At 42.7% G+C, this 24,476-nt stretch overlaps 1 protein-coding gene across 3 annotated transcripts in view; it reads right to left on the reverse strand.

The window, feature by feature from the left end:
* fer (fer (fps/fes related) tyrosine kinase) overlaps positions 1 to 24,476 on the reverse strand; it is a 450,038-nt gene that overhangs the window by 198,470 nt on the left and 227,092 nt on the right. For 2 of the 3 annotated variants that reach the window (XM_070884132.1, XM_070884121.1), the window contains 3 exons: positions 21,992 to 22,084; positions 16,785 to 16,988; positions 11,334 to 11,456 (listed from right to left, as the gene is read on the reverse strand). In XM_070884132.1, coding sequence (XP_070740233.1) covers positions 11,334 to 11,456; positions 16,785 to 16,988; positions 21,992 to 22,084 — 420 coding nt within the window. The remainder of the gene's footprint in view (positions 1 to 11,333; positions 11,457 to 16,784; positions 16,989 to 21,991; positions 22,085 to 24,476) is intronic. The other variant, XM_070884127.1, reaches the window with a different exon arrangement.

Raw genomic sequence — 24,476 nt, forward strand, 5'->3', positions numbered from 1 at the left:
CACACTGCGATATGTGTGCGCTCTAGGTCCGTGCAGCAGAGCTGGTCTCCAGTCGTCTTGGACCACGATCTTGCTCTGTCAAGTCCACGTGGTGGCTGGTGTGCAACGGCCACCACACGTTAAAAAAAATCCACACATAGGCATCTTTTATCCTTTAACATGTAGTTTGCGACTGGGAATATCAGGTCCTTCATCGAAACACCTGTGAACTCATACTTTTTTGGTGTGGAAGCAAGTCATCCTCGAAATGAGAGACCGCTGAACAAGAATAATTTTGAGAGAGTCTCACATATTTTAAATGTAGCTACTGAATCCCGACCAGAACCTGCTCCAGTTTTATGATGAAACATTGGTAGGTATGAAGTTCCTCAATCTTTTACACCACTTGAGATACATCTGGCTAAACCTCCTGCTGCTCATTTACAAAGCCATTTACATCATGCAAAAGACCAGCTAAGCAAGTTTTTTGGATTTATGCAGATAATATACTGGCATAGATTTGCACCCAGAAATTAAGGCGCAGCACAGTCCAGTCACCTGATATCGATGTAACTGAGGTTTCTGGAGTTTGATAGCGATTTTCTTCATAATTATTTTGAATTTTTCTCAACGAGACCTGCACTATCCTTAACCAAAGTACTGTCAGTCACAGTGTGCAAAAAAAATGATCAGACTCTGCTTCCCCTGCTATGTGTTCAGAAGGATTAAGCAGCTGGAATCACCTTCACAGTGGAACTTGAAGAGGAGCAGCTGAGGTAAGCAAGCCGGAGTGACATGCCATGGTCGAAGCCCACATCAGTGGCACTGTAATTATGCTTGTTTTATGCCGGTTCTTGCATTCCGGCGTAGGCAAATGAGCTTCGTGGGAAATTTGGGCGCAAGTTCTTGTCTGCAAGATCGGCACAGAAACCAGTGTAAATTTCGGAGTAATTCCTGTGTCTGCTCTGAGGAATTTGGCGCTGTTATCTTCCACATGCAAGAGCAAATTGCATTCCATTCCGTTTAATTCAAACTTGGTTAATTTGATTTGAAATTGTACAAATCCACCTCCTGTGTTCTTTATATTTAAGTTGCTTGATTTGAAATTTCGAGTTAACTTGAAATTTTCTCGAACAAAAATCAACTTTGAATTAACAGACTATAATGTCACAAGTATACAATTACATTCCTCTGAATCCCCAAAACCTGACCTAGTTGTTATTATATTAGAAATTTATCAATCAGAGCACCAAATCACAAACACATTAGCAAAAATGGAGCAGTATAAACTGCACCAACAAGTTTTTCTGTGAAGCAATTTTCAAAATAAATGTTATAATAAATAATGGCCCTGAATTTGCTGTTGGAGGCATACCTCCGGAATACATCTCCAACCCACGAAATATTTCTGTATTTACCTCCTGCCGCCACAGCTATGGAGAGTTCCCTTCTTGTGCCTGCAGGCATATGCCTGCATAAAGGCCCACGGATCCCAGGGGCACACGTGGTTCGCAAGGGTCCCTGGGATCACATGGGCCCGGTCAACCAATCAAAAAAGGGATTCCTATGCTGCTTATGGGGATTCTATTTACATATGGAATCTCCATAAGCACATTAGAAATCCCCAAATAAACAAGAATTCGCACCATTTAAATAAAAATAAATGTTCAAAATTAAGCATTTAAAATAAAAATGTAATTTTTTGAAAAATAAATGTAAACATTTTGAAAGGGGCCAAAATTTACCTGAAGTAATTTTAAATGTGTGTGTATGTTTTAATTATTTTTAACATTTATTTCAAACCTTACACTGAGAAAAGGCCTTATGCCTGCTTTTACCAGGCGTAAGGGTTTAGTGAGCATTCGCAGGGCTGTAGTTGGGCAAATAGCCTAATTATGTGCCAGCGAAAGTGTTTTTGCAGCGGATGCGAACGATCTGTCAACGCGAAACTTGACAGATCGCAAGTTGCATGTTTTCGGACTTGCGGGGCATTTCACAAGACTGCACATTGGTCACCGATGCACTATTTTTGACAAGTCAGCCAATTATATCAACTGATGAAGCCAGTGTTACTGAGCGGGCGTTCAGCTTTGCCACTTTGGCTGGCTTCCAACGGATGAAGGGCATGATTGACTGCGCACATGTGGTTGTTAGGGCACCCCATCATAACCCAGGAGTCTTTGTCAACCACAACGGCTTCCACTCCTTCAATGTGCAGCTGGTCTGCAGCCATAGGAAGATCATCTTGCATGTGTGGCAAATTTCCTGGCAGCCGCTACGACACGCTCGTCCACCCTTCCTCAGCTCTGCGCTCCTCCAAAAAGACTTTCCGGCTGGTTGCTTTGAGACGAGGGCGATCCACTGAAGACGTGGCTCATGGCACCTTTGAAAGCCACATTTCCACCAGTGCCTATTATGCGCTCTTCCCACATTACAACAGTGATTACACTCCAAAAATACTTCATTGGCTGTAAAGCGCTTTCAGACGCTATATAAATGCAAGTCTTTCTTTCTTTATATGACACATCTGGTGGAAATGTATCTTGACAGATCTGGAGCAGCCCATCAGTACGCACCAGCCAGGGTCTCCAGAATCATCGTGGTCTGCTGCACCCTGCACAACATAGTGCAGCAGCAAGTACAGTTGGACCTCTCTGGTCCAGCACCCTTGGGATCTGACCTGTGCCGGACAAGAGAATTTCCGAACCACGGGAGGTCAACTGGTGACAACACTGCTGTCAATGACCTGGACGTATTCTGCGCATGCGCGGGGAGAGAAGTGGCACAGCGGGTCGAGAGAGAGCTGAGCCGCAAGACGCAAGCCCCCCGCTGAGCCACGGTGGTGGGCGGAGAGCTGTGGTGGCGGTGGGTGGCAGGGGGAGAGAGCGTCTGTGGCCAGGCTCAGCTTCAGTGCTTCAGTCAGCCGCCTGCCCTTCCCTTTCCTTGCCTAGCCCGCTTACCACAATCAACAACGCGGGATGCCACCCACGCCAGGACTGATGCTGGACCAGGGATGTTTCCGGACTAAAGAGTCCTGGACTGGAGAGGTACAACCTGTATTAGCGCTGCATGATGAGCAAGGCACTGAGCACACAGCCTCTTCAGAGGAGAAGCAGCATCAGCTGGAAGACCGAAAAGGAGGAGGAGCTCGAGGAAACGGCGGGCCAGATCCTACCAGCACTTGAGCATATTGCTGCCCAGGAGGCCAGGGCTGGCCTCATCATGGCCAGATTTACTTAACTTTACGCAGTACACCCATATGGCTGCGGCAGGTTGGCAGCACCATACAGCAACACCATAAAGCATCCCTACAATGATTACCATTCCTTTTACACTGACCACCATTGCTGGAGGTACCCATTATTGACGAAATCATTTCCAAAAGTGCACACAAATTTGTCCAAGACTAGAAAGTGGTTGAAATAAAGATTTTTATGTCTGACAGCATATTAACAGAAACTTTACATAAACATTCAATAAAACACCCAAGTGGCTATCGTTGTGAATCTACTTGTGCGTCATCTTTCTCTTATGCGTGTCTGAGGATAAGGGGTAAGCCATTTAGGACCGAGATGAGGAGAAACTTCTTCACCCAGAGAGTGGTGAACCTGTGGAATTCTCTACCACAGAAAGTAGTTGAGGCCAATTCACTAAATATATTCAAAAGGGAGTTAGATGAAGTCCTTACTACTCGGGGGATCAAGGGTTATGGCGAGAAAGCAGGAAGGGGGTACTGAAGTTTCATGTTCAGCCATGAACTCATTGAATGGCGGTGCAGGCTAGAAGGGCTGAATGGCCTGCTCCTGCACCTATTTTCTATGTTTCTATGTTTCTACGAGGTGCCACCCCTGCGGCTTCAGCAAAGGTAGAGGCAGCCTGCTCACTTACCTGTTGCAACCGCTTAGACACTCTTGGCAGATGTTCTCTGGGTTTGGAGCCTCTGATGGTCCTCCAAAGTTTGCTCCTCCTGCGACTGTGCAGGAGCAGACGTGGCCATTTCTGTCCAAGGAGGCATCTGGCACGCTGACTGCCGGGGGGGCGGCGGCGGCAACAACGAGGGAGAAGGGTGAGCGCTTTGAGAGGAGCTCTCACTTCCCATGTCCCCTCTCACCATCATCCCACTAATGGGCCACCTGCACCTTGCTGCGCATCAGTGGGGCCATGAGGACTCACGTATATGCCAACATCCCTCCTAGAAAGTAGGCCGATGAGCCTCTGCCATCTGTGCTCCATAGAGACCATGTGTTTCATGTAAGAGCCTATCATCGCCTTTGACATGGTGGTGCTCATGTTGGAAATAGACTCCTCCATTCTCTGCACATTTGCAGACACCACGCTCTCAAAACCTGTCAAAGCCACCTCCAGGAACGTCCTCTTTCTGGATGGCCTCCGAGGCTCAGTGTCTGCATGCAGCTGAGCAGAGCTAGGAGCATCCTACGCCCTCCGGCGAGGAGTCTCCACCATCTGCTCTTGCTCACTTGTGAGTTGAGAGACAGCAGGTTACAACACTACTCTATCTCGCGTGGCACCCACCGAGGTGTGCGTATCTACGCTGCGCTTATGTCTGGTGACGATGCACTCTCAGAGGAGTCATTTTCCCCCTGGACAGTGGGCGTGGGGCTCTTGAGGGACCTGTGGAAGAGTAAAGAGATGAGTTTGATATATCATATCAAGAATGGGTACAGATAACATTATGCACCTGATGTCCATTCAATGCCCACTGACATCAGTCCCCATATGAGTGACTGCTTTATGCCATGTAGCTGTACGATATGTAATTCTGTCACCAGATTGCGGAGGTATCCCCCTTTCTCCGTTTCCCACTTCCAGCTGCTCAGTGACTCCAGATACGTCTAAGGCAGCCTCCCCTGCTGTTGTAAGAGTGGCAAATGATGGAGGCCCGCCTCCGGTTATCTCTCTCTCCCTCTTATTGTGGGCTCTCTTTTCCTGCAAGGAAGGAAAGAAATGACAGTTGAGTGAGAGCAATGGATTGGTTGCATCTTTAGAGGAAGACTACGATGGAGTGGGTGCCAATACCAAGTGGCCTCCTTGTGTTTTGTTAGTTGGTATGATTGCATTAGGATTAGGGTGGGTGTGAGGGGTAGCTAGTCAGATAGGGATGTAATAATGTACATGGAGAGAGGGATGAGTGGATGTGCAAGGTAAGCTGGTGTAAGTAAGATTGTGCAGGAGTAAGGTTGGGAAGGCAGTGATGGGGATGTGATGAGAGGTGCAGCAGGATGAAGTTGAGTATGGCTTTGTACTCACTTTTTCTGATGTAATGAGATCATGAAACTTTTCTGGCACTGCACCCAGGTTCTCGTGACCACATCCCTGCTGTTAGCCTCCTCTGCAATTTGGAGCCAGGCTCTTTTAGTCTCCTGGGAAGGTCTCTTCCACCCATTCGAAGGGAAGAGGATCTCCCTGCGTGCTCTGACTCCTTCCACAAGCATATGGAGGAAGTGATCAGAGAACCTGGGTGCAGTCCTGTGTGTCTGTGCAGTCATCTGTGAAACTGTTTGCAACAGTCGATTTGTCCAGTGTGCTGCCTGCATGCTCCAAGATGAACCTTCAAATGCAATGTGGCCGTAGCTCCTTTAAGTATCCTGGCTGCAAATACGTCATGGATGATGTCATTCGACTGGCACCATTTAATAGGGCAGGCTAACGCACAGGACAGGCTTAATAGGTTTCATTAGTGCAAAGTCGATTACTAGAGCGGGATGGAAGCAACAATGGGGTCGTGACCCGCCACAGCGACTGCCCGCATCAGGTAAATAAATTTTCGTCCTATAAATCTGATAATTAAATCTAATAGATTAAATCAGTGTTGTACTGTAACCACAAAATCATTAGGACAGATTCCTTTTAAAGCTCAGTTGTGAAAAAACTCTAATTAATGAGTGCGTTTCAAAGACATACAAACATAAGCAATAGGAGCAGGAGTAGGGTATTTGGCCCGTCGAGTATTGTGTGCAGTTTTGGTCTCCTTACCCAAGAAGACCATTGAGGGAATGCAGAGAAGGTTCACCAGACTGATTCCTGGGATGACAAGACTGTGGTATGAGGAGAGATTGGGTCGACTCGGCCTGTATTCACTGGAGTTTAGAAGAATGAGAGGGAATGTCATTGAAACGTATAAAATTCTGACTCAGTTGAATAGACTAGATGCGGGGAGGATGTTTCCCCTGGCTGGGAAGTCTAGAACGAGGGATCACAGTCTCAGGATACGGAGTAGGAAATTTAGGACCAAGATGAGCAGAAATTTTTTCACTCAGAGGGTGGTGAACCTGTGGAATTCTCTATCACAGAATACTGTGGAAGCCAAGTCACTGAATGAGCCTGAAATTACGATGTCCCGGGAACGTACGAAGTTTCTATGGACCTGGGTAGGCATCGGAAAAGCCAGTTTTCAGCACGCAATGCGCATGTGCTGAAAACCAGCTTTTCCGATCAGTCAAGTTTCTGGCTTGACAGAGCTCGGCATATCAGGAGTGAGGGCACTTGCAAGGACAAGATTTGCGATACTTACTCATATCTTGCCCAGCAAATGTCCTCAAAAACCTTGCGCCTGAAAAAGCAGGCGCATGTGTTTAAAAACATACATAAACATCAAAATTAAATTAAACACATATGAAAACATTTTATTGTTAAAAACCCTCCCCACTACGGTAAGTTTATTTTAAGGCATAATTTAAAAACTTTTCAAAAAGTCGGCAAAATATATATATTTTTTTAAAAAGGAACTTTAATTTAAATGAATCTTAAATATGTAGTGTATTTTTCTATTTTTTTTAATGTGTGTTTGGGGGGGTTTATCATTCATAATAATGGGAACTCCAACGTACGGCGTTTCCATTATTATGAATGAGAAAACACTGTACGTTGATTGGCTGCCCAGAGCCATGTGACTCCAGCTTCAGCATACGGACGTCCCAACGTGTCCACGCTCCAAAGCTTAGGGAGTGAAGGCCTCAGGAAGTTCGAGCGGGCGCAGCACCTTCAGGTAAGTGCACAATTTTTTTTCTTTTTTCAGTAGTTTGTCCACGGGAAGACCTCGATCAGAATTTCTGGGCCAACATATTTAAGAGGGAGAGAGATAGATTTCTAGAAACAAAGGCATCAAGGGGTATGGGGGAAAAGCGGGAATATGGTGTTGGGATAAAGGATCAGCCATGATCATATTGAATGGCGGTGCTGACTCAAAGGGCCGAATGGCCTACTACTGCTCCTATTTTCTATGTTTCCATGTTTCAATAAGATCATGATCTTGGCCTCAACTCCACTTCCCTGCCCGCTCCGCATAACCCTTGACTCCCTTATCATTCAAAAGTCTGTCTATCTCCACCTTAAATATATTCAATGACCCAGCCTCCACAGCTCTCTGGGACAGAGAATTCCAAAGATTCAAGACCCTTAGATTAGAAATTCCTCCTCATTTCCATTTTAAATGGGCGACCCCTTATTCTGAAACTATGCCCCCCAGTTCCAGATTCCCCCACCAGGGGAAACATCCTCTCTGCAGCTACCCTGTCAAGCCCCCTCAGAATCTTATACTTCTCACAAAGATCACCTCCCATTCTTCTAAACTCCAATGAGCCCAACCTGCTCAACCTTTCTTCATAAAACAACCCCTTCATCTCAGGAATCAACCTCCTGAGCCTTCTCTGAACTGCCTCCAATGCAAGTGTATCCCTCCTTAAATAAGGAGACCAAAACTGTAAGCAATACTCCAGGTGTGGTCTCACCAACACGCTGTACAGTTGTTGCAAGACTTCCCTACTTTTATACTCTATCCCCCTTGCAATAAAGGATAACATTCCATTTGCCTTCCTAATTACTTGCTGTACCTGCATACTCACTTTGTGTTTCATGCACAAGGACCCCCAGAACACTCTGTACCACATTTTTCCACATTATTCTCCATCTGCCAAATTTTTGCCCACTCACTTAGCCTATCTTTGCAGATTATTTGCGTCCTCCTCACAACTTGCTTTCCCACCCATCTTTGTATCACCAGCAAATTTAACTACATTACACTCGGTTCCTTCATCCAAGTCATTAATATAGATTGTAAATAGTTGAGGACCCAGCACTGATCTATGTGATACCCCACTAGTTACAGTTTACCAACTGGAAAATGACCCATTTATCCTGACTCTCTGTTTTCTGTTGGCTAGCCAATCCTCTATCCATTCGAATATATTACCCCCAACCCTGTGAGCTTTTACCTTGTGCAGTAATCTCTTATGTGGCACCTTATCGAATGCCTTCTGGAAATCCAAATACAGGACATCTACTGGTTCCCCCTTATTCCACCCTGCTCGTTACATCCTCGAAGAACTCAAGCAAATTTGTCAAATATGATTTCCTCTTCATAAAACCATGCTGACTCTGCTTGACTGTATTATCATTTTCTAAATGTCCTGCTACTACTTCCTCAATAATGGACTCCAGCATTTTTCCAATGACAGATGATAGGCTAACTGGTCTATAGTTTCCTACTTTCTGTCTCCCCTTTCTTAAATAGGGGCATTACATTTGCAGTTTTCCAATCCGCTGGGACCTCTCCAGAATCCAGGGAATTTTGGTAAATTACAACCAATGTATCCACTATCTCTGCAGTCACTTCTTTTAAGACAATGATAAATATATTTAGACACCAATACATTTAAATTCCAAATAAATTATTACATTTAAAATGGCAACTTAAGCACACCAGCAAGAAATTATGGTTGATATCAGTGGATAAGCATTGAACACATTAGTATGACAATTATTTTAGGAAAGGTATTAACTAATTACAAATAAATAGGTGAAAGTCTGTAAAAATTCCAAACAAAGGAATGCCACACAACATTATAAGCATTCATCGATGTCTAGTTTCTCTTGTTATACAGGTGCAGCGTCGAGAATCCAGAGTTCCGAAATCCGTAAAATTTTCCGGAATCTGGATCTGCCGCCACTGCCCGACCTCGGGCCTCGCCTCGCCACCCTTACCTCGGGGCCGACTTGCCACCCCGCCCGAATACCTCCTTGACAGGGCTGGCCGGCCCGAACAGCTCCTCGGCGGGGTCCTGCCTGACGACCTTCTCGACGGGGACGGCTGGCCCGAATAGCTTCTCGGCAGGGCCCCGCCCAAATCCCCCCCCCCCGCCCACCCTACCCCACCCACCCTTTCTGACGTTCCGAAATCGTGAAATACCCGAACCTGGACTCGGGTGTTTCCGGATTCGTGACATCAGAAAGACGATCGAAAGTCCGGAAATGGAAGGCCTCGGTCCCGGATTCTCGATGCTGTACTTTTACTCCAAGTGAAGAAAGATGGAATTTCCTTTGAAGAGCGGAGTCCTGACCCTAACTGATCTTTTATCAAAATGTTCATAGGTACACAATGTATTGTCAAAAACTAAACAGACCCTAGAAAAAATATGACAACACTGCAGTTGTGTTCATTTGCTCAGTAAGAAATGCTGTTTTATTGCCAGCTATCATTCAGTTAATTTATATAATTAATTAGAGGCACTCTAGTGGTCCATTGTTCGTGACTCTGCTTGCACCCAATGAATGAAAAGTGAAGTTGTTAGAGTCGGCCCATCACCTTTCGGGATTTTTGACCATTTTCCCACGGAAAGCATTTGACTATGATATCTGTGTTGCCTTTAAATTAAAACAAACTTACTAAAGTTTAAAAGTCCCATGACTTACAGCCACATGCTGAAGCCACAAAAAAGGAATTGATTTGCTAATGAGCTCACCCCAAAGTCAATGAGCAACCCATGAAACTGTTAGCCATGATGGTCCAAGGCAATAGGGGAGAGTCATAACTTGTCACAGATGCCACGAGCAAACATTCGTAGCCTAGGGAGTTATAGAATGCTGTTGAGGTTTACCTGAAAGCTAGTTTCAAAAGCAGGGGGCAGGGACATGCTGGAATAACCAGTGCAACTGAACCAGACACTGGGCTCAATTTTCCCCAAAGATGTTTTTTGGTGTACTTGAAGAATGATGGCCTTTTTTTGGGGCCTAACTGCAGCAAAAAAAAAATCATCCCACTTTCCCCGTTTGAATTGTTGATTTTGGCGCCGCCCACCTTGTCTGTCCTTCAGCTTTTGGGGTTGAGCCAAAAAGATCGGGTTGCCAGGGAGCAAGGGATACACTGCGGACTGAGGCTGGAAAGTGCAACATTCTGGCCAGCTCACAGCAACCTGCACAAGCACCTTGCAGCAGCATTCCAGCATTAAATTATTGAATCGTTTATGCCAAAAGTCTATACCGCCACCCCCTCTCCCCCGGCCAGTGCTGCTCCTAACTCTGGCCGAAAGGCCTTCCGGTGCCGGTGCCTGGTTGCCACGGTTAGCCCTGGCCGAAAGGCCTCCCGATGCCGGTTGCCGCTACTAGCCTCGGCCGAAAGGCCTCCCTCTTCCCGGTGTCGGGTACGGCTGCTAACCCTGGCCGAAAGGCTTCCCACCCCTGCCGGTGCCGGTTGCTACTCCTAACCCTGGCCAAAAGGCCTCCCCACTCTTTCCTGTCTCCTCCCCTCCCTCTCTGCTGCTGCTGTCCCAGCCGTGGAACTGCATCTGCTGCGCTGATTCGCTTACCTGTGCCGATTTTGTTAACGCCCAGAAAGTTTTCCCAGAGTGGTCACATACGCTGTCCGAAGAAAAATTGAGTAAATCGGAGCTGGCCAAACTTGCTTGAATGGCCAGAATTGGCGCGGGTGGGAGGTAACGCCCCCAATGAGGTAAAAACAAATCGTAGCCTAAAAAAATCCGACCAGTCATTACCCCCTGCAGAAACTTTGGGAAAACTTGGAAATTTTTATTTACTGAAAAAAAACGGTGCACGCCAAAAAAAACCCAGCACAGATAATTGGAGAAAATTGAGCCCAGAATATCCAGGACAGAATCAAAATTTTAACAGGGTGCAAGGGGATGACTCTGGCACATCAATTTTCAAACCAGATTATCCAATGCACCTAGGAATTCTGTGTTATCTGATAGCCTAGTATTCTATTCACCTGCATATAGAAGGTTCAAACTATTAAGGTCATAGCAAGATGCTATGGCATAATCTAGGTTCGCTATTTCAAATCCACGTGCATGGATTGAGTGCAGATACTCTGGTTTTACTGTATACTCAGAGTACCTGTACAGCACAGGATCAAATTGTTTGAACAAAGGAAAAGGAAATTGTTTCAACAGTAGACGCCAGGTGGGATGAGAACATTTGGCAATTAAAACAACAAAACATTGATCGATCTGGAAATGTAGCCTGAAGTGAGTCAAATAATTTCAAGCAGATACCAATAATAAGAGTAAAATATAAAAATCCAATCATCTGCATGTGCCTACCTTAACAACTGGATTCAATAGGACCACTCCTGATTTTTTTGTGATCACTTGCTTTGAAGTGTAATGATGTTCTATAAGCTGAGGGATTGTGGGAAATCCAGTTCCTTCAAATCGATACTGATTCTGTGCAAAACATTAAAAAAGACATAAAAGTACTGACCAACTTCAGAAAATATTTAGCAGACCAAATGGTGCAATATACAGTCGACAGTAACAGCTGCTTGCACTTGGACTGATCTAAGCCTGAGCTGATAAGTGGTAGCACACAAGTGCCAAGTAATGACCATCTAAAACAAGAGATAGCCCAGCCATTTCATTTTCAATGGCATCACTATCTCTAAGTCCCCCATCATCAACAACTTGGAAGTGTGCAGGGGGGGGCGGGGGCAGGGGCAGCAGCGGGGAGATGACGGGCATCACTGACCAAAAGCTGAATTGGACAAGCCATGTCCTTACTGTTGCTACATGAGGAGGGTAGAGTCTAGTCCTCTGTGATGAATGGCTCAGCTCCTGACCACTCAGTCTCTCCAGCATCTAAAAGGTGCAAGTCAGGAATGTGAGAGAACACAAGAGTAATACCATGGATCAGCTGTCTATGTTACAAAGAAAACCTGGAGTAACTAGGGCTATATTCTCTCGAACCGAGAAGATGAAGAGGAAATTTGATGTGTGTTCGAAATGATAACAGTAATAATGTCAATAGAGAAATTATTTCCATTGGTAGGTTAATAGAAGACAAGAGGCCATGATCTCAAAATAAGCACCAGATACAAAAAGGGGGAGATGAAAAGCAATGTTTTCATCAATGTAGATTGCTTTGCCACAAATAGTTATCAATGCTAAATCAATATTATATCCAAGAAGGTGAAGAGACTATAATGAAGAGAATATTTTTAAAAGTATGTTGAGAAAACAAGAAACTTTGTCTATTCTTATATTCACCATCCTGTTCTTAACCTCTAACTAATAGTTTAAACTAAATAATAGCCCGATTGAAATGAGAACAGACAATGCTGACAATACATAGCAGGCCATCAGCATCTGAAAAACAAAAGGATAATATTGTGGGTGCAGACAATAGACCTGCTGAGTACCACCACCATTTTCCAGTTGTACTTCAGATTTCCAGCATTTATCTTTTTCACAGTCCTGACAGAATAAAGAGATTCTACCAATATCCAATTAGGTTTTGCAGTCACACGAAACAGGAGGAGAATGGACAACTCAAATTATAAAAAGGAAAAAAAATCTTGTGCGCTTACAAGAGCCGGCAGGATGATATTGCCATATTTCAAGATGTACGGATGAAGGTCAAAGATGCCTTGACTACAAAAGGAGGTTAGGTAGAAAAATTATACTTGTCAGGTTACAAAAATAATAGCCACTTTGCATAAAAGCTCAACCACTAACAGAGATTTATCATTTCAAATTGTCAAATAAATGAAAAACCATATTTAATTTACTGACACTTGTATATTTCTCAATTTATAAGATCCATCCTTGTACACTTTACTGGAAGAAATAATTTCTGAATATCAAAGGAAGCAGTGGCGGGGTGTGGGGGCGAGGAGTGGAAGAGAATGTCAGGTTCTACCTCTGGGCAACTTATTCAGCAGGCCCCAATGAACTTCTGTAGATTCTGATAACAGGCCAGTATATCTTAACTCACAAATCAAAAATGTTAGATTAGATTACATTAGAAATGGGCAGAATGTAAAGCAGTTGGGTGTTATGCATGTGCATATAACGGTTTGTTTCTATCTTTCACCATACCAGTGTTTGAATTAAATTAGATGCAACAAAAAAGAAAGCAGTTTTGCAAAGTGCATACGATTTTAACACGTCTTCTCCATGAATTAAACTGTACAATTTTCTTAGCATAAGTAACAATGCAATCTTTTGAAACATAGGTAGGGTATTCTCCAGGTATATTATAGAAGGCTATTTTGTTAAAGCAATAAAGAGGAGCAGTTTTGTTGATTAAGAAATCACAAGAGGAAGAGGAAAATGACAAAATCCAAGGACAAACAATAGCAGTAAAAAACAAAGATCAGCTATAACTCATCAAAGCCCTAAAGACAATCTCCTCCCCAAAAAACTAATCTTAAATACCAATTGTTCATTCGAAGCACAAAACTTACAGAACGCACACTTTTCCACATGAAAGCGCGCTATTATGAAAATGGTAATAAGGTGGATAAATTGCTAGCTTGGCAAATGAAAATACTGGGGAGAATAAATAGAATTCAAAGTGTGGGTAATGAGAAATGACAAATCATGTACCCAGCAGTAAATCCACAACTCATTTAAAGCATTCCATAAAAGGTCTGTACTGCTCAAATGCATCCAGTGGAATCATAATACAACTCCTCCTTACAGTAACTTCTCTTTTATATTTTATTTATTCAGAAAATTCATGCATATATTTTTGAGACACGACGCTTACAGCAAAAAACGATATTTGATATGGCTTGAGTATACAAAAGCAAAATACTGTGGATGCTGGAAATCTGAAATAAAAACAGAAACTGCTGGAAATACTCAGCAGGTCAGGCAGCACCTGTGGATATAGAAACTTGGGTATATTCTGGAGACAATGTACTGCTGGAGTAGCAGGTCAAGATCATTTATCTGAAAAAAACTCAAAATCAATTGATCAAAAGTGAAAAAGAATCATAAACGCATCCTATGTGATCCAGTAGAATTGTGCATTGGAGTTTCAAGATGAAGAATCAGACAAAAAGGAGTCATGTGTGACCACCCATTCTCAGACATGATGTGCAGGAAAGGCACTGAAAAGAAAACTGCAGCTCCCCTTGATGGGAGGAGGAGAGGCAAAACAGGAATGCGGAAACTACAGGATGATTCCACCAGGCTGTGGAGAGGATGGATGTGAAGCGGGAAGTACGAAAGAGGATCCATGCTCTCAATGCAAGTACCATAAGCTTACCAACACGCACGCACCTTTCTTGTCCGTCTCTGTTATTCATACAGTCAGTAATCCTATTAAGTTCCTCTCTGATCTTTCAATTAGTTTTTGAAAATTTTGAATCTATTTTTCTGGCAGAAGTTACAAAGTTAAAATATTTTTTTAATACATTCATTAGCTATTCTCCAGTAAATAAAATCAATAAGCTACAAATAGCCGATAGAATTTTCGACAGCATAATTAACATAACGTTTACCGTCAGACCCATTCACTTTTGGACAAAGGATGAGACAGAAGCTCCGATTTTAAGCAGGAGCATAAATCGGGTGAGCAGGCAGGCCAAATGGGCGACTGGCGAACCCCTAACCAATCTCAGCAATGAAGGGTCCGAGAAATTTTAACTACTGGGTCTCTTTGATATGTCACCAATCAGCTGCCTGCCGAAATCTTTAATTTAGCATTAACATGAATTTCTCTGCTCTCCTGTTAAAGTGTGCAACAGCCAGAGGTTCCAAGTTTGTGCCAAGTTAGCTGAACTTGGCCATATTGCCAATAAGTGCACTTTAAGTAACCTCAACATCCCTGGATTATTAAAGCCAAAAAAATCGTCCAGGAATTACACCACTTATTGAGCTCAATTTTCCCGAGTATTTGCGCCATTTTTTTTGGTGTAGGCTGCTTTTTCTGACCTAACTTAAAAATCCCCAGTTTCCCCAATCAATTTGCACCAGCGTAACTTAGTTAGTTAAGTTTTTTTTTAAGTTGTTTTTTTCTCTCAAAAGGGGGCGTTACCAACCACTTATGCCAATTCTGGCCATTTAGACAACTTTGGCCAGCTAATAGTTACTCCATTTCTACTTAGGCCAGTGTATGTGGCCTCTTGGAAATAACCCTTGCAGAGTTAAAGAAATCGGCGCAGGTAAGTGCAGCAGATGCCAGACAGCAGCAGCAGGAAAGGTGAAAGAGAGCGGGAGAGAGAGATGGGGAGAAAGAGAGGTGGGGGGAACCTTTCGGGTGTAGTTCGGTGCGGGGACCGGGAAGGAGGAGGCCACTCGGCTTGCGCTAGGGGCGGGGGAGCGGACCGGGAGGCCAGGGCTGGGGCGGGAGAATGTACTGGCAGGAGAACGCACTGGCAAGCCCTCCGGCCAGGGCTGGGGCGGGAGAACTCACCGGCAGGAGAATGCATCAGCATGCTCTTCGACCAGGGCGAGGGGCGGGAGAACGAAACGGCAGGAGAATGCATCAGCGTGCCCTTCGACCAGGGCTGGGGCGGGAGAACTCACCGGCAGGAGAATGCATCAGCATGCCCTTCGACCAGGGCGAGGGGCGGGAGAACTCACCGGCAGGAGAATGCATCAGCATGCCCTTCGACCAGGGCGAGGGGCGGGAGAACGAAACGGCAGGAGAATCGAACCGAGAATGGGACCGGACCTGCAAGCCCTTCTGGCAGGGTTGGAGATAAGTTGCTGTTATGTGTTTTTCAATTCTTTTAATGTGTTGGAAGCTGGCTGTATGCTTCACTTTGCAGCCTCAGCTCGCATTGTGTTCCTGGTTACTATGGCAGCCCAATCTTTTTGGCGCAGATCAAGGCTCCACCCCCAAAACTAAAGGTCGGATTACATGAGGCCAAAATGAAGAAATCCAACGGGGAAACTTTAGAATATTTTTTTTTGGTGTATTTGAGCCCCAAAAAATCAGCGTAATTCTTCAAGTACTCCAAAAAAATGCTTGGGGGAAAATTGAGCCCATAGTATCTAGTAGCCACAGGTTCGGACTGGGATTTATGACATTCCGTTCCACCCCCATCAAATAGTCTTCCTGACATAATTGGTTAGGCTTACACAAGGAATGAAGAACCAGAAAGCAACCAGCACGTGTGAAACTATACCCCACGGAAGTCAAAGCACACAGGAACAGAGAAGAAAATTGGCAAAAAGCCAGTAGATCTATGAAGACAATCACTTAAGATAACCATCACAACATACAGATATGGAAAAGTCTTAACCACAAAAAACTAGATTGCAATTCATTTCTGGATGCAGATCCAGTGATGAAGCAACTGAGCTTGTGGAGGAAAGAATTGAGATTGCACCCATGGAGGTCCTGATACTATTGGCATCAAAGGCAACTTCGTTTCCTCCATTAATTTTTCAAGTTCAATCGAAAAATGTACTTTAATCCAGTGAATAATATTATACATTAACTTCTGTACCCATCTTCACAATTATATAACTTTGAAACTTTGACAGCCTGTCACATTAGTAGACATTTCAAAAAGCTACATAAATGTGTACAAATCTCCTGTATAACAAATTTAATATTCCTGAAGTATGATGGTCTTTTCTTCGTAATTATTATGAGCCTGAAGTAGTCGAAATACTGACTTCAATTGTTGCGTAATAGTTTTAAAAATAAGTTTTCATTTTCAACTCAAACTTGAACAGGATGACAGTGGATAAAAGGAATTAAATGTGTTTAAATATGTTTTTTTTAATAACTCCTGCAATAACTACTATACTTACATCTGCATACTGGATGATAAAGTGTCTGCGCTGTCCGTCCGAGTAAACAGAAAGGACATATTCACCAGGTTTGCCATGGCTTTCTCGGACCAGAAAATCTCCTTGCTGTTTCAGCAGCTCCTGTGCTTCTATCCGAGGAATTGCTCCATGATACCAGTCTTGTTCTGCTAAAGGTTTCTCACTGGTAGGCATCACATCAAAGAACTGAAAAACAATAGTTATCCTAATTTTGAAAAATGTGCAAACAATATGTAATGACTTTGTTAAAGAAAAAAATACAGGGCAAATACATTAAATGGGACAGACAATAGCAGGTATAGTTTAACATGGATAAAAAGAAAAGGCAACGATGGCCCCAAAATTGTTGTCAAAATAACAGTGAGGCTAATGGCATTCGCCATTATTTATGTGCAAATACCACAGGAAATTCAGACAAGGGCACATGCAGAATTAAACATGGTAATCGAGAAGTTGCTGTCGGAGATGCGCTGCTCCGCCATTACCTTTGCAAAAACACTTTGCCATGGTGCTGTTTGGCTTCCCATTGAAATGCATGAAGTTCCTGCACTTGCACAGTCGATACAAAGTAAACTCACCACAGAAATTTAAGTCCAGTAACTTAAAATCTAAGAACCCTTTTAACAACATGGTAAATGTTAATTACTGCAATTACTTTCTGGCACAGTAAATAAACTATTATAAATGTGCAGTCTCATTCCTTCAGGTTTTAATTGTTGTTGGAGGATTTTTTTTTTTTTTAAAGAATGTAAAAAATATATTTTTTTTAACATTTTCTTCTTTCTCTCATAATCTAATCTTTCTGTTCCTCTTTCTGTACTCGATTTGACATCGAGTTCACCATTCTAAGTTACACTTCCTTCTTAGTCTTTGCGCTGTTAATTTCAGAATCCTTCAACTTGATTGGTTGAGGAAATACACAATATCTCACCCTGTTCATTCAGATTCCAGATGCCCTGTTGAGGGTGTTTCCATCTCGCACTTACAGCAACTTGCAGGACAAAATATCAGACATTAAACGGGCAAGGGCAAGTCTAACTAATAGTGGGTGCCATTCATTGGCCTGCTACTGCAATTTTTGTGCCAATACAAATGTGAAATGAACTATTCACTGAAAATATCCGACCAGATCTAGATAGTAACTGGCAACTTCATTGCCTTACTCTACGCAAAATTGTGGTGGCTCATTAACAAATCATAATAATGCTCAGCAAGTATAGAAGTAGACATTCACAGTATCAGACATGAAATGACTTGCACCAGTTATAAATAAAGCGAATCAAGTTCTGCAATTCATCTTGAGAAATTTTATATAACTCAACAGTAATGCCAGTTACAATATTGTCTACAGTTTAGGGCACCTTATTTTCTGAAGGATAATGATCAACCGGATGATATCAGAGAAAAACAAGGCTGATTTAAGGTTTTAGGTTAAAAAGAGACTCACAGTACTGAACTTGTTTTATTGGAGAAATTATTGCAAGGAGACACGATTCAATTATTTTAAATGGTAAGGTGGTAAACACATTATTAAAGAGGAAACCATTCTAAAATTAAGATTTACTAATTAAGAGATCAGAGGAATTCCACTCAGAGTAGCACATAAATGGAATTAACCCATAAAAAGTTATTAATGGCATGTCAATTAACTTTAAAAAAAAAGGCTGAACATCTATCTGCTGATTATAAGAATAAGTACAGACAAAACTGATTACTCTCTGCATTATGATCCCTGTGCTACCAGGATATGGAAATATCACCCCCCGCCCCCTACCAGTTCCTGACCAGCTCTCCCCCACTCCAGGTTCTTGACATTCTCCTCTGCCCAAAGTTATTTAACTCCTCTCCCAACTCCGAGCCTCTCTCCCTCTCTGATCTCCTCCCTCTCTCTCTCTCCCCCTCACTCCCTCCAAACTCCCCCATCTCTCTATCTCTCTCTCCAATTCCCCTGCCTCTCTTGCCAATTTACCCTCCCTCCCACTCTCCGATCCCCCTCCATCTCTCTCCGACACCCCCCACCCTCTCTCTCCGATCCCCCCTACCCTCTCTTTCTCCGGACCCCGGCTCTCTTTCTCAATATAAGTTGTGAGGAGGATGCAAAGAGGCTTCAAGGAGATATAGACAGGCTAAGTGAATAGGCAAGAACATGGCAAATTGAATAAAATGTGAAGTTAACAACTTTGATCCCCCAGTTCATTGGATATATTCAAGAGGGAGTTAGATATGGCCCTTGTGGCTAAAGGGATCAAGGGGTATGGAGAGAAAGCAGGAACGGGGTACTGAAGGAATGATCAGCCATGATCTTATTGAATGGTGGTGCAGGCTCAAAGGGCTGGATGGCCTACTCCAGCACCTATTTTCTAAGTTTCTATCTCCCCATATCCCATCTCTCTCTCCCCCCGGCCCCATCCACCCTCTCTCTCCCCCCATCTCTTCCCCCCCCCTCTCTCCTCTTCGACCCTCTCTCTCGCTCTCTCCCCACTTCAACCGTCTCTCTACTCTTCCCCCACCACCCCCCCCCTTAGATCGTCTCTCCAACCCTCTCTTCCCCGCTCCCTCCCAACCCTGCACACACTCTCTCTCTCTCCCTCTCCCTCCCTCTTCCCGCATCCCCCCGACCGTTTCTCATTCTCTCGCCCCTTTCGATCCTCTCCTCTTCCCTCCTCCTCCTGCCAGGCCACCAACGAATCTCCTGACCTTCTCCACATGGAGCTGAGGAAAGCGTGGCCCACTGTGCAGGCCGCAACTGCGGCACCGTTGGGTAGCAGAAGAGGATCAGGTGCGCATGTACAGAATGCCGCACAAGTGTTCGTGCAAATAATCAAAGGAATATAAAAACATGGGATCAGCAAAAAGAATCCCAATTTTTTGTTACTCTTGATGCTAATTTGACTTCATACCGATTTTGTTGCTGCATTAGCGAAAACAATCTCTGTGTAAGTTGCACAAAATCTGTTCACTATAACAAATTTTAAACTAGTTATAATTTCAGTTAGTAAATCAAAAATTGAATTGCCCCTAATTTGCTGGCCCCGAAGTAAGCTTCCCACAAAGATCTCGCGATTGTGGTGAGAAGTTCAGCTTTTCCGATTTCAGTTGAGATAGAAACATAGAAACATAGAAAATAGGTGCAGGAGCAGGCCATTCGGCCCTTCGAGCCTGCACCACCATTCAATATGATCATGGCTGATCATTCACCTCAGTACCCCTTTCCTGCTTTCTCTCCATACCCTTTGATCCCTTCAGCCACAAGGGCCATATCTAACTCCCTCTTGAATATATCCAATGAACTGGCATCAACGACTCTCTGCGGCAGAAAATTCCACAGGTTAACAACTCTCTGAGTGAAGAAGTTTCTCCTCAGTGTAATTTAATGGGGATTGCCTTGTGCAAGCTGCTGTGATGTCAACAAGCTGTCTAAGCAGCCAATCACAATGCAGAATTCTCAGACTGAGAACCAGGAAGTGAAGAAGCTCCTTTTATTCTAACTTTTAAAAAATGTTAGAGACAGCAAAAAAAAAGATTGGGGCTCCCATATGTGGAAAAGGTAAACCTGAAATAAAGCTCAATAAACTTTAATTAAAAAAAAGTTGTACTTTTTTTTGTTTCTTAAAAAATTGTAATTTGTATTAAAATGGATAAATTTGACTCGCCACAAAATTAAAATGAGTTTTTATGGGGCATAACCTTTGTTTAGCAATCAATACGCTGTTAAAACCACAGTTACACCTACTCCAATATAGTCTAACTTTTAATGGGGTATTTAACAGCGATATTACCATGTAAAAGCCCAAGTATTAGTCAGTTTCACTGACTTCCCTGATTGCCAGCTATTGATGGGAGAGGCGGGGGCAGGCATTGTCGGAGCAGTGAATTACTGACAGCAACGTCAGGATTTCCATGTTATAATGTGCATACGCTAAATCCTGAAGTTGCAGTCAGTTTCAAACCGGTAATAACAGCGAATGCTGTTCGTTTGCTGTTATTACCCATCGCAAATTGCAGGCCATTATCTTTTCAATTTTTCAACTGAGAGACAATAAGACCATAAACCATTAACAACTAGGTGCCCTGCCAGCTGTGTAAATTAAATGACAAAAAGAGCTGAATTCTGCCATTTTGTCTTTAGATAAGACATTTATTACACACTATGTTTTGTAAGTTGCAATAAAACAGTGATTGTTTCACTCATTTAGCTAGCTGCCATCCTGTATGTGTTTAAAAATGCAAGACAGAGAATGAGAGAGAAAGAAAGATAGAAAGAATATACTGAAATTATACTGAAATTAAAGAAAACGGTATAGAATTTTAAATTAAAAAGGGGTTGGTCACAAACTTAACACTGTCAAGACTCCTTTCTGTAATTATTGTTCAATATCCAAATATAATGCCAAAGCCTGATTTCTGAAATTAAAAATTCAAAGTTAAAATAACAAGTTTAATATAATCCCATTGATACTTTGCTTTTTGTTTTTAATTCTATTTAATAAAATTGACATGTAAAATAATCATTGAAATTTTGATATATTGGTGCATTTTCCCCCATTACATTTGGAATTACAAACACTTGATAAAAATAAAAGGTTTTTTGATATAAGTACTTTGAGAAGGAATTGTACCATAGGGAGCAGTAGTGTAAGGGTGATGTTACCGGAGTAGTAATTCAGAGGCCTGGAGAGAATTTGCATTCAAATCCCACCATGGCAATTTAACAATTTAAATTCAGTTTGAGAGAGAAAACTTGCAAATAAAAAGCTAGTATCAATAAAACTGATAATGAAGCTGTCCGATTTTTGTCAAAACCCAAATTGTTCACTAATACCCTTTCGGGAAGGAAACCTGGACTATATGCGACTCCGAAGTGGTCATTCTCATCTGCCCTCAGAAGCCACTCAGATATATTAAACTGCTACAGGTAATCTCACACAGACTGCAGCAGTACAAGGAGATGGTCCACCAACACCCTCTCTGGACAACTTGGAATGGGCAATAAATTCCAGTCTTTCCAGCAATGCCCACCCACATCCTAGGAAGTAATGAAAAAAGACAAGGAATGTCCCAAATATTTTACAAAAAATTGGAGCGAGGTAATTGTACTGGTCAAGTTCTTCAACTTAATTAATTACTGATACTCCATTTCCCCAGAATTATGTGACAACAAAAAACACCTGAAAATACTGCGAACTTACAGATGAACTCAAATAATTCTTCGGTGATCTAATCATTCCAGCAATAGAATGTCGAATGGAGTCAAATTTTGAAACCTTGTCTTTTCCTTTATCCTGAAACACAAAACACATAAAACTCAGAAAATGCATTGCACACATCCCTTTAAAATGGTTTACAATCAAAACCTGATGAGAATTTAATTAGTTACCCTTGATCATTTCATATTGCTAACATTTATGTTTTAATACAGCTCAAATCTACAATTCATGAAATGTACAAACAGCATTCTATTTATAAATGATGCAACATTTTAATTTTCATTTAAATGTTAATATCCAGCCTTTTCAATCATTTTCAATCAACTTTATTGAGTTACCTTTTCATGAAGCTATTTCAATAGACTTTCATAAGAACTGCAAAGGGTCATGAACATTTTAAATTACTTTTTTTTTTGCAGAAGTTACAGATGCAAGTAATTTAAGATGTTGAATAATAAGTCATAATATTCACTGGGGATATTTGTAACTCATCTCGAACAATTAGCAAAATACATTTTTAATAGCACAAGCGTAAGTTAAGTGTCAGTTAACACAATTTAAGAGGTAATGCAGAACATTTAAAGACAAACTTAAGCGTTATATATATGTACAGTTAATTAAAAAGGAAAAAACTGCAAATCTGAAACAAACAAAAATTGCTGGAAACACATGGCAGGTCAGTGTCTGTGCAGAGAAGGAAGTGGCATACAAATTGGCCAGAAATAGTAGTGAACCCAGGGACTGGAAGAAATTTAGAACTCAGCAGAGGAGGACAAAGGGTTTGATTAGGGCAGGGAAAATAGAGAACGAGAGGAAGCTTGCAGGGAACATTAAGATGGACTGCAAAAGCTTCTATAGATATGTAAAGAGAAAAATGTTAGTAAAGACAAACGTAGGTTCCCTGCAGTCAGAATCAGGGGAAGTCATAATGGGGAACAAAGAAATGGCAGACCAATTGAACAAGTACTTTGGTTCGGTATTCACTTAGGAGCACACAAACAACCTTCTGGATATAAAAGGGGTCAGTGGGTCGAATAAGAAGGAAGAACTGAGGGAAATCCTTATTAGTGGAGAAATTGTGTTGGGGAAATTTATGGGATTGCAGGCCGATAAATCCCCAGGGCCTGATGGACTGCATCCCAGAGTACTTAAGGAGATGGCCTTGGAAATAGCGGATGCATTGACAGTCATTTTCCAACATTCCATAGACTCTGGATCAGCTCCTATGGAGTAGAGGGTAGCCAAAGTAACCCCACTTTTTAAAAAAGGAGGGAGAGAGAAAACAGGGAATTATAGACCGGCCAGCCTGACATCGGTAGTGGATAAAATGATGGAATCAATTATTAAGGATGACATGATAGGTCCAAGTCAGCGTGGATTTGTGAAAGGGAAATCATGCTTGACAAATCTTTTGGAATTTTTTGAGGATGTTTCCAGTAGAGTGGACAAGGGAGAACCAGTTGATATGGTGTATTTGGACTTTCAGAAGGCTTTCGACAAGGTCTCACACAAGAGATTAATGTGCAAAGTTAAAGCACATGGAATTGGGGGTAGTGTGCTGACGTGGATTGAGAACTGGTTGGCAGACAGGAAGCAAAGAGTAGGAGTAAATGGATACTTTTCAGAATAGAAACATAGAAAATAGGTGCAGGAGTAGGCCATTTGGCCCTTCAAGCCTGCACTGCCATTCAATGAGTTCATGGCTGAACATGCAACTTCAGTACCCCATTCCTGCTTTCTCGCCATACCCCTTGATCCCCCTAGTAGTAAGGACTTCATCGAACTCCTTTTTGAATATATTTAGTGAATTGGCCTCAACAACTTTCTGTGGTAGAGAATTCCACAGGTTCACCACTCTCTGGGTGAAGAAGTTTCTCCTCATCTCGGTCCTAAATGGCTTACCCCTTATCCTTAGACTGTGTTCCTTGGTTCTGGACTTCCCCAATATTGGGAACATTCTTCCTGCATCTAACCTGTCTTAACCCATCAGAATTTTAAACGTTTCTATGACGTCCCCTCTCATTCTTCTGAACTCCAGTGAATACAAGCCCAGTTGATCCAGTCTTTCTTGATAGGTCAGTCCCGCCATCCCGGGAATCAGTCTGGTGAACCTTCGCTGCACTCCCTCAATAGCAAGAATGTCCTTCCTCAGGTTAGGAGACCAAAACTGTACACAATACTCCAGGTGTGGCCTCACCAAGGCCCTGTACAACTGTAGCAACACCTCCCTGCCCCTATACTCAAATCCATCAATTTCCCCAACACAATTTCCCGACTAATAAGGATTTCCGTCAGTTCCTCCTTCTTATTAGACCCTCTGACCCCTTTTATATCCGGAAGGTTGTTTGTGTCCTCCCTTAGTGAATACCGAACCAAAGTACTTGTTCAATTGGTCCACCATTTCTTTGTTCCCCGTTATGACTTCCCCTGATTCTGACTGCAGGGGACCTACGTTTGTCTTTACTAA

This window comes from Pristiophorus japonicus, chromosome 1 (assembly GCF_044704955.1).
Source record: "Pristiophorus japonicus isolate sPriJap1 chromosome 1, sPriJap1.hap1, whole genome shotgun sequence".
NCBI lineage: Eukaryota > Metazoa > Chordata > Chondrichthyes > Pristiophoridae > Pristiophorus > Pristiophorus japonicus.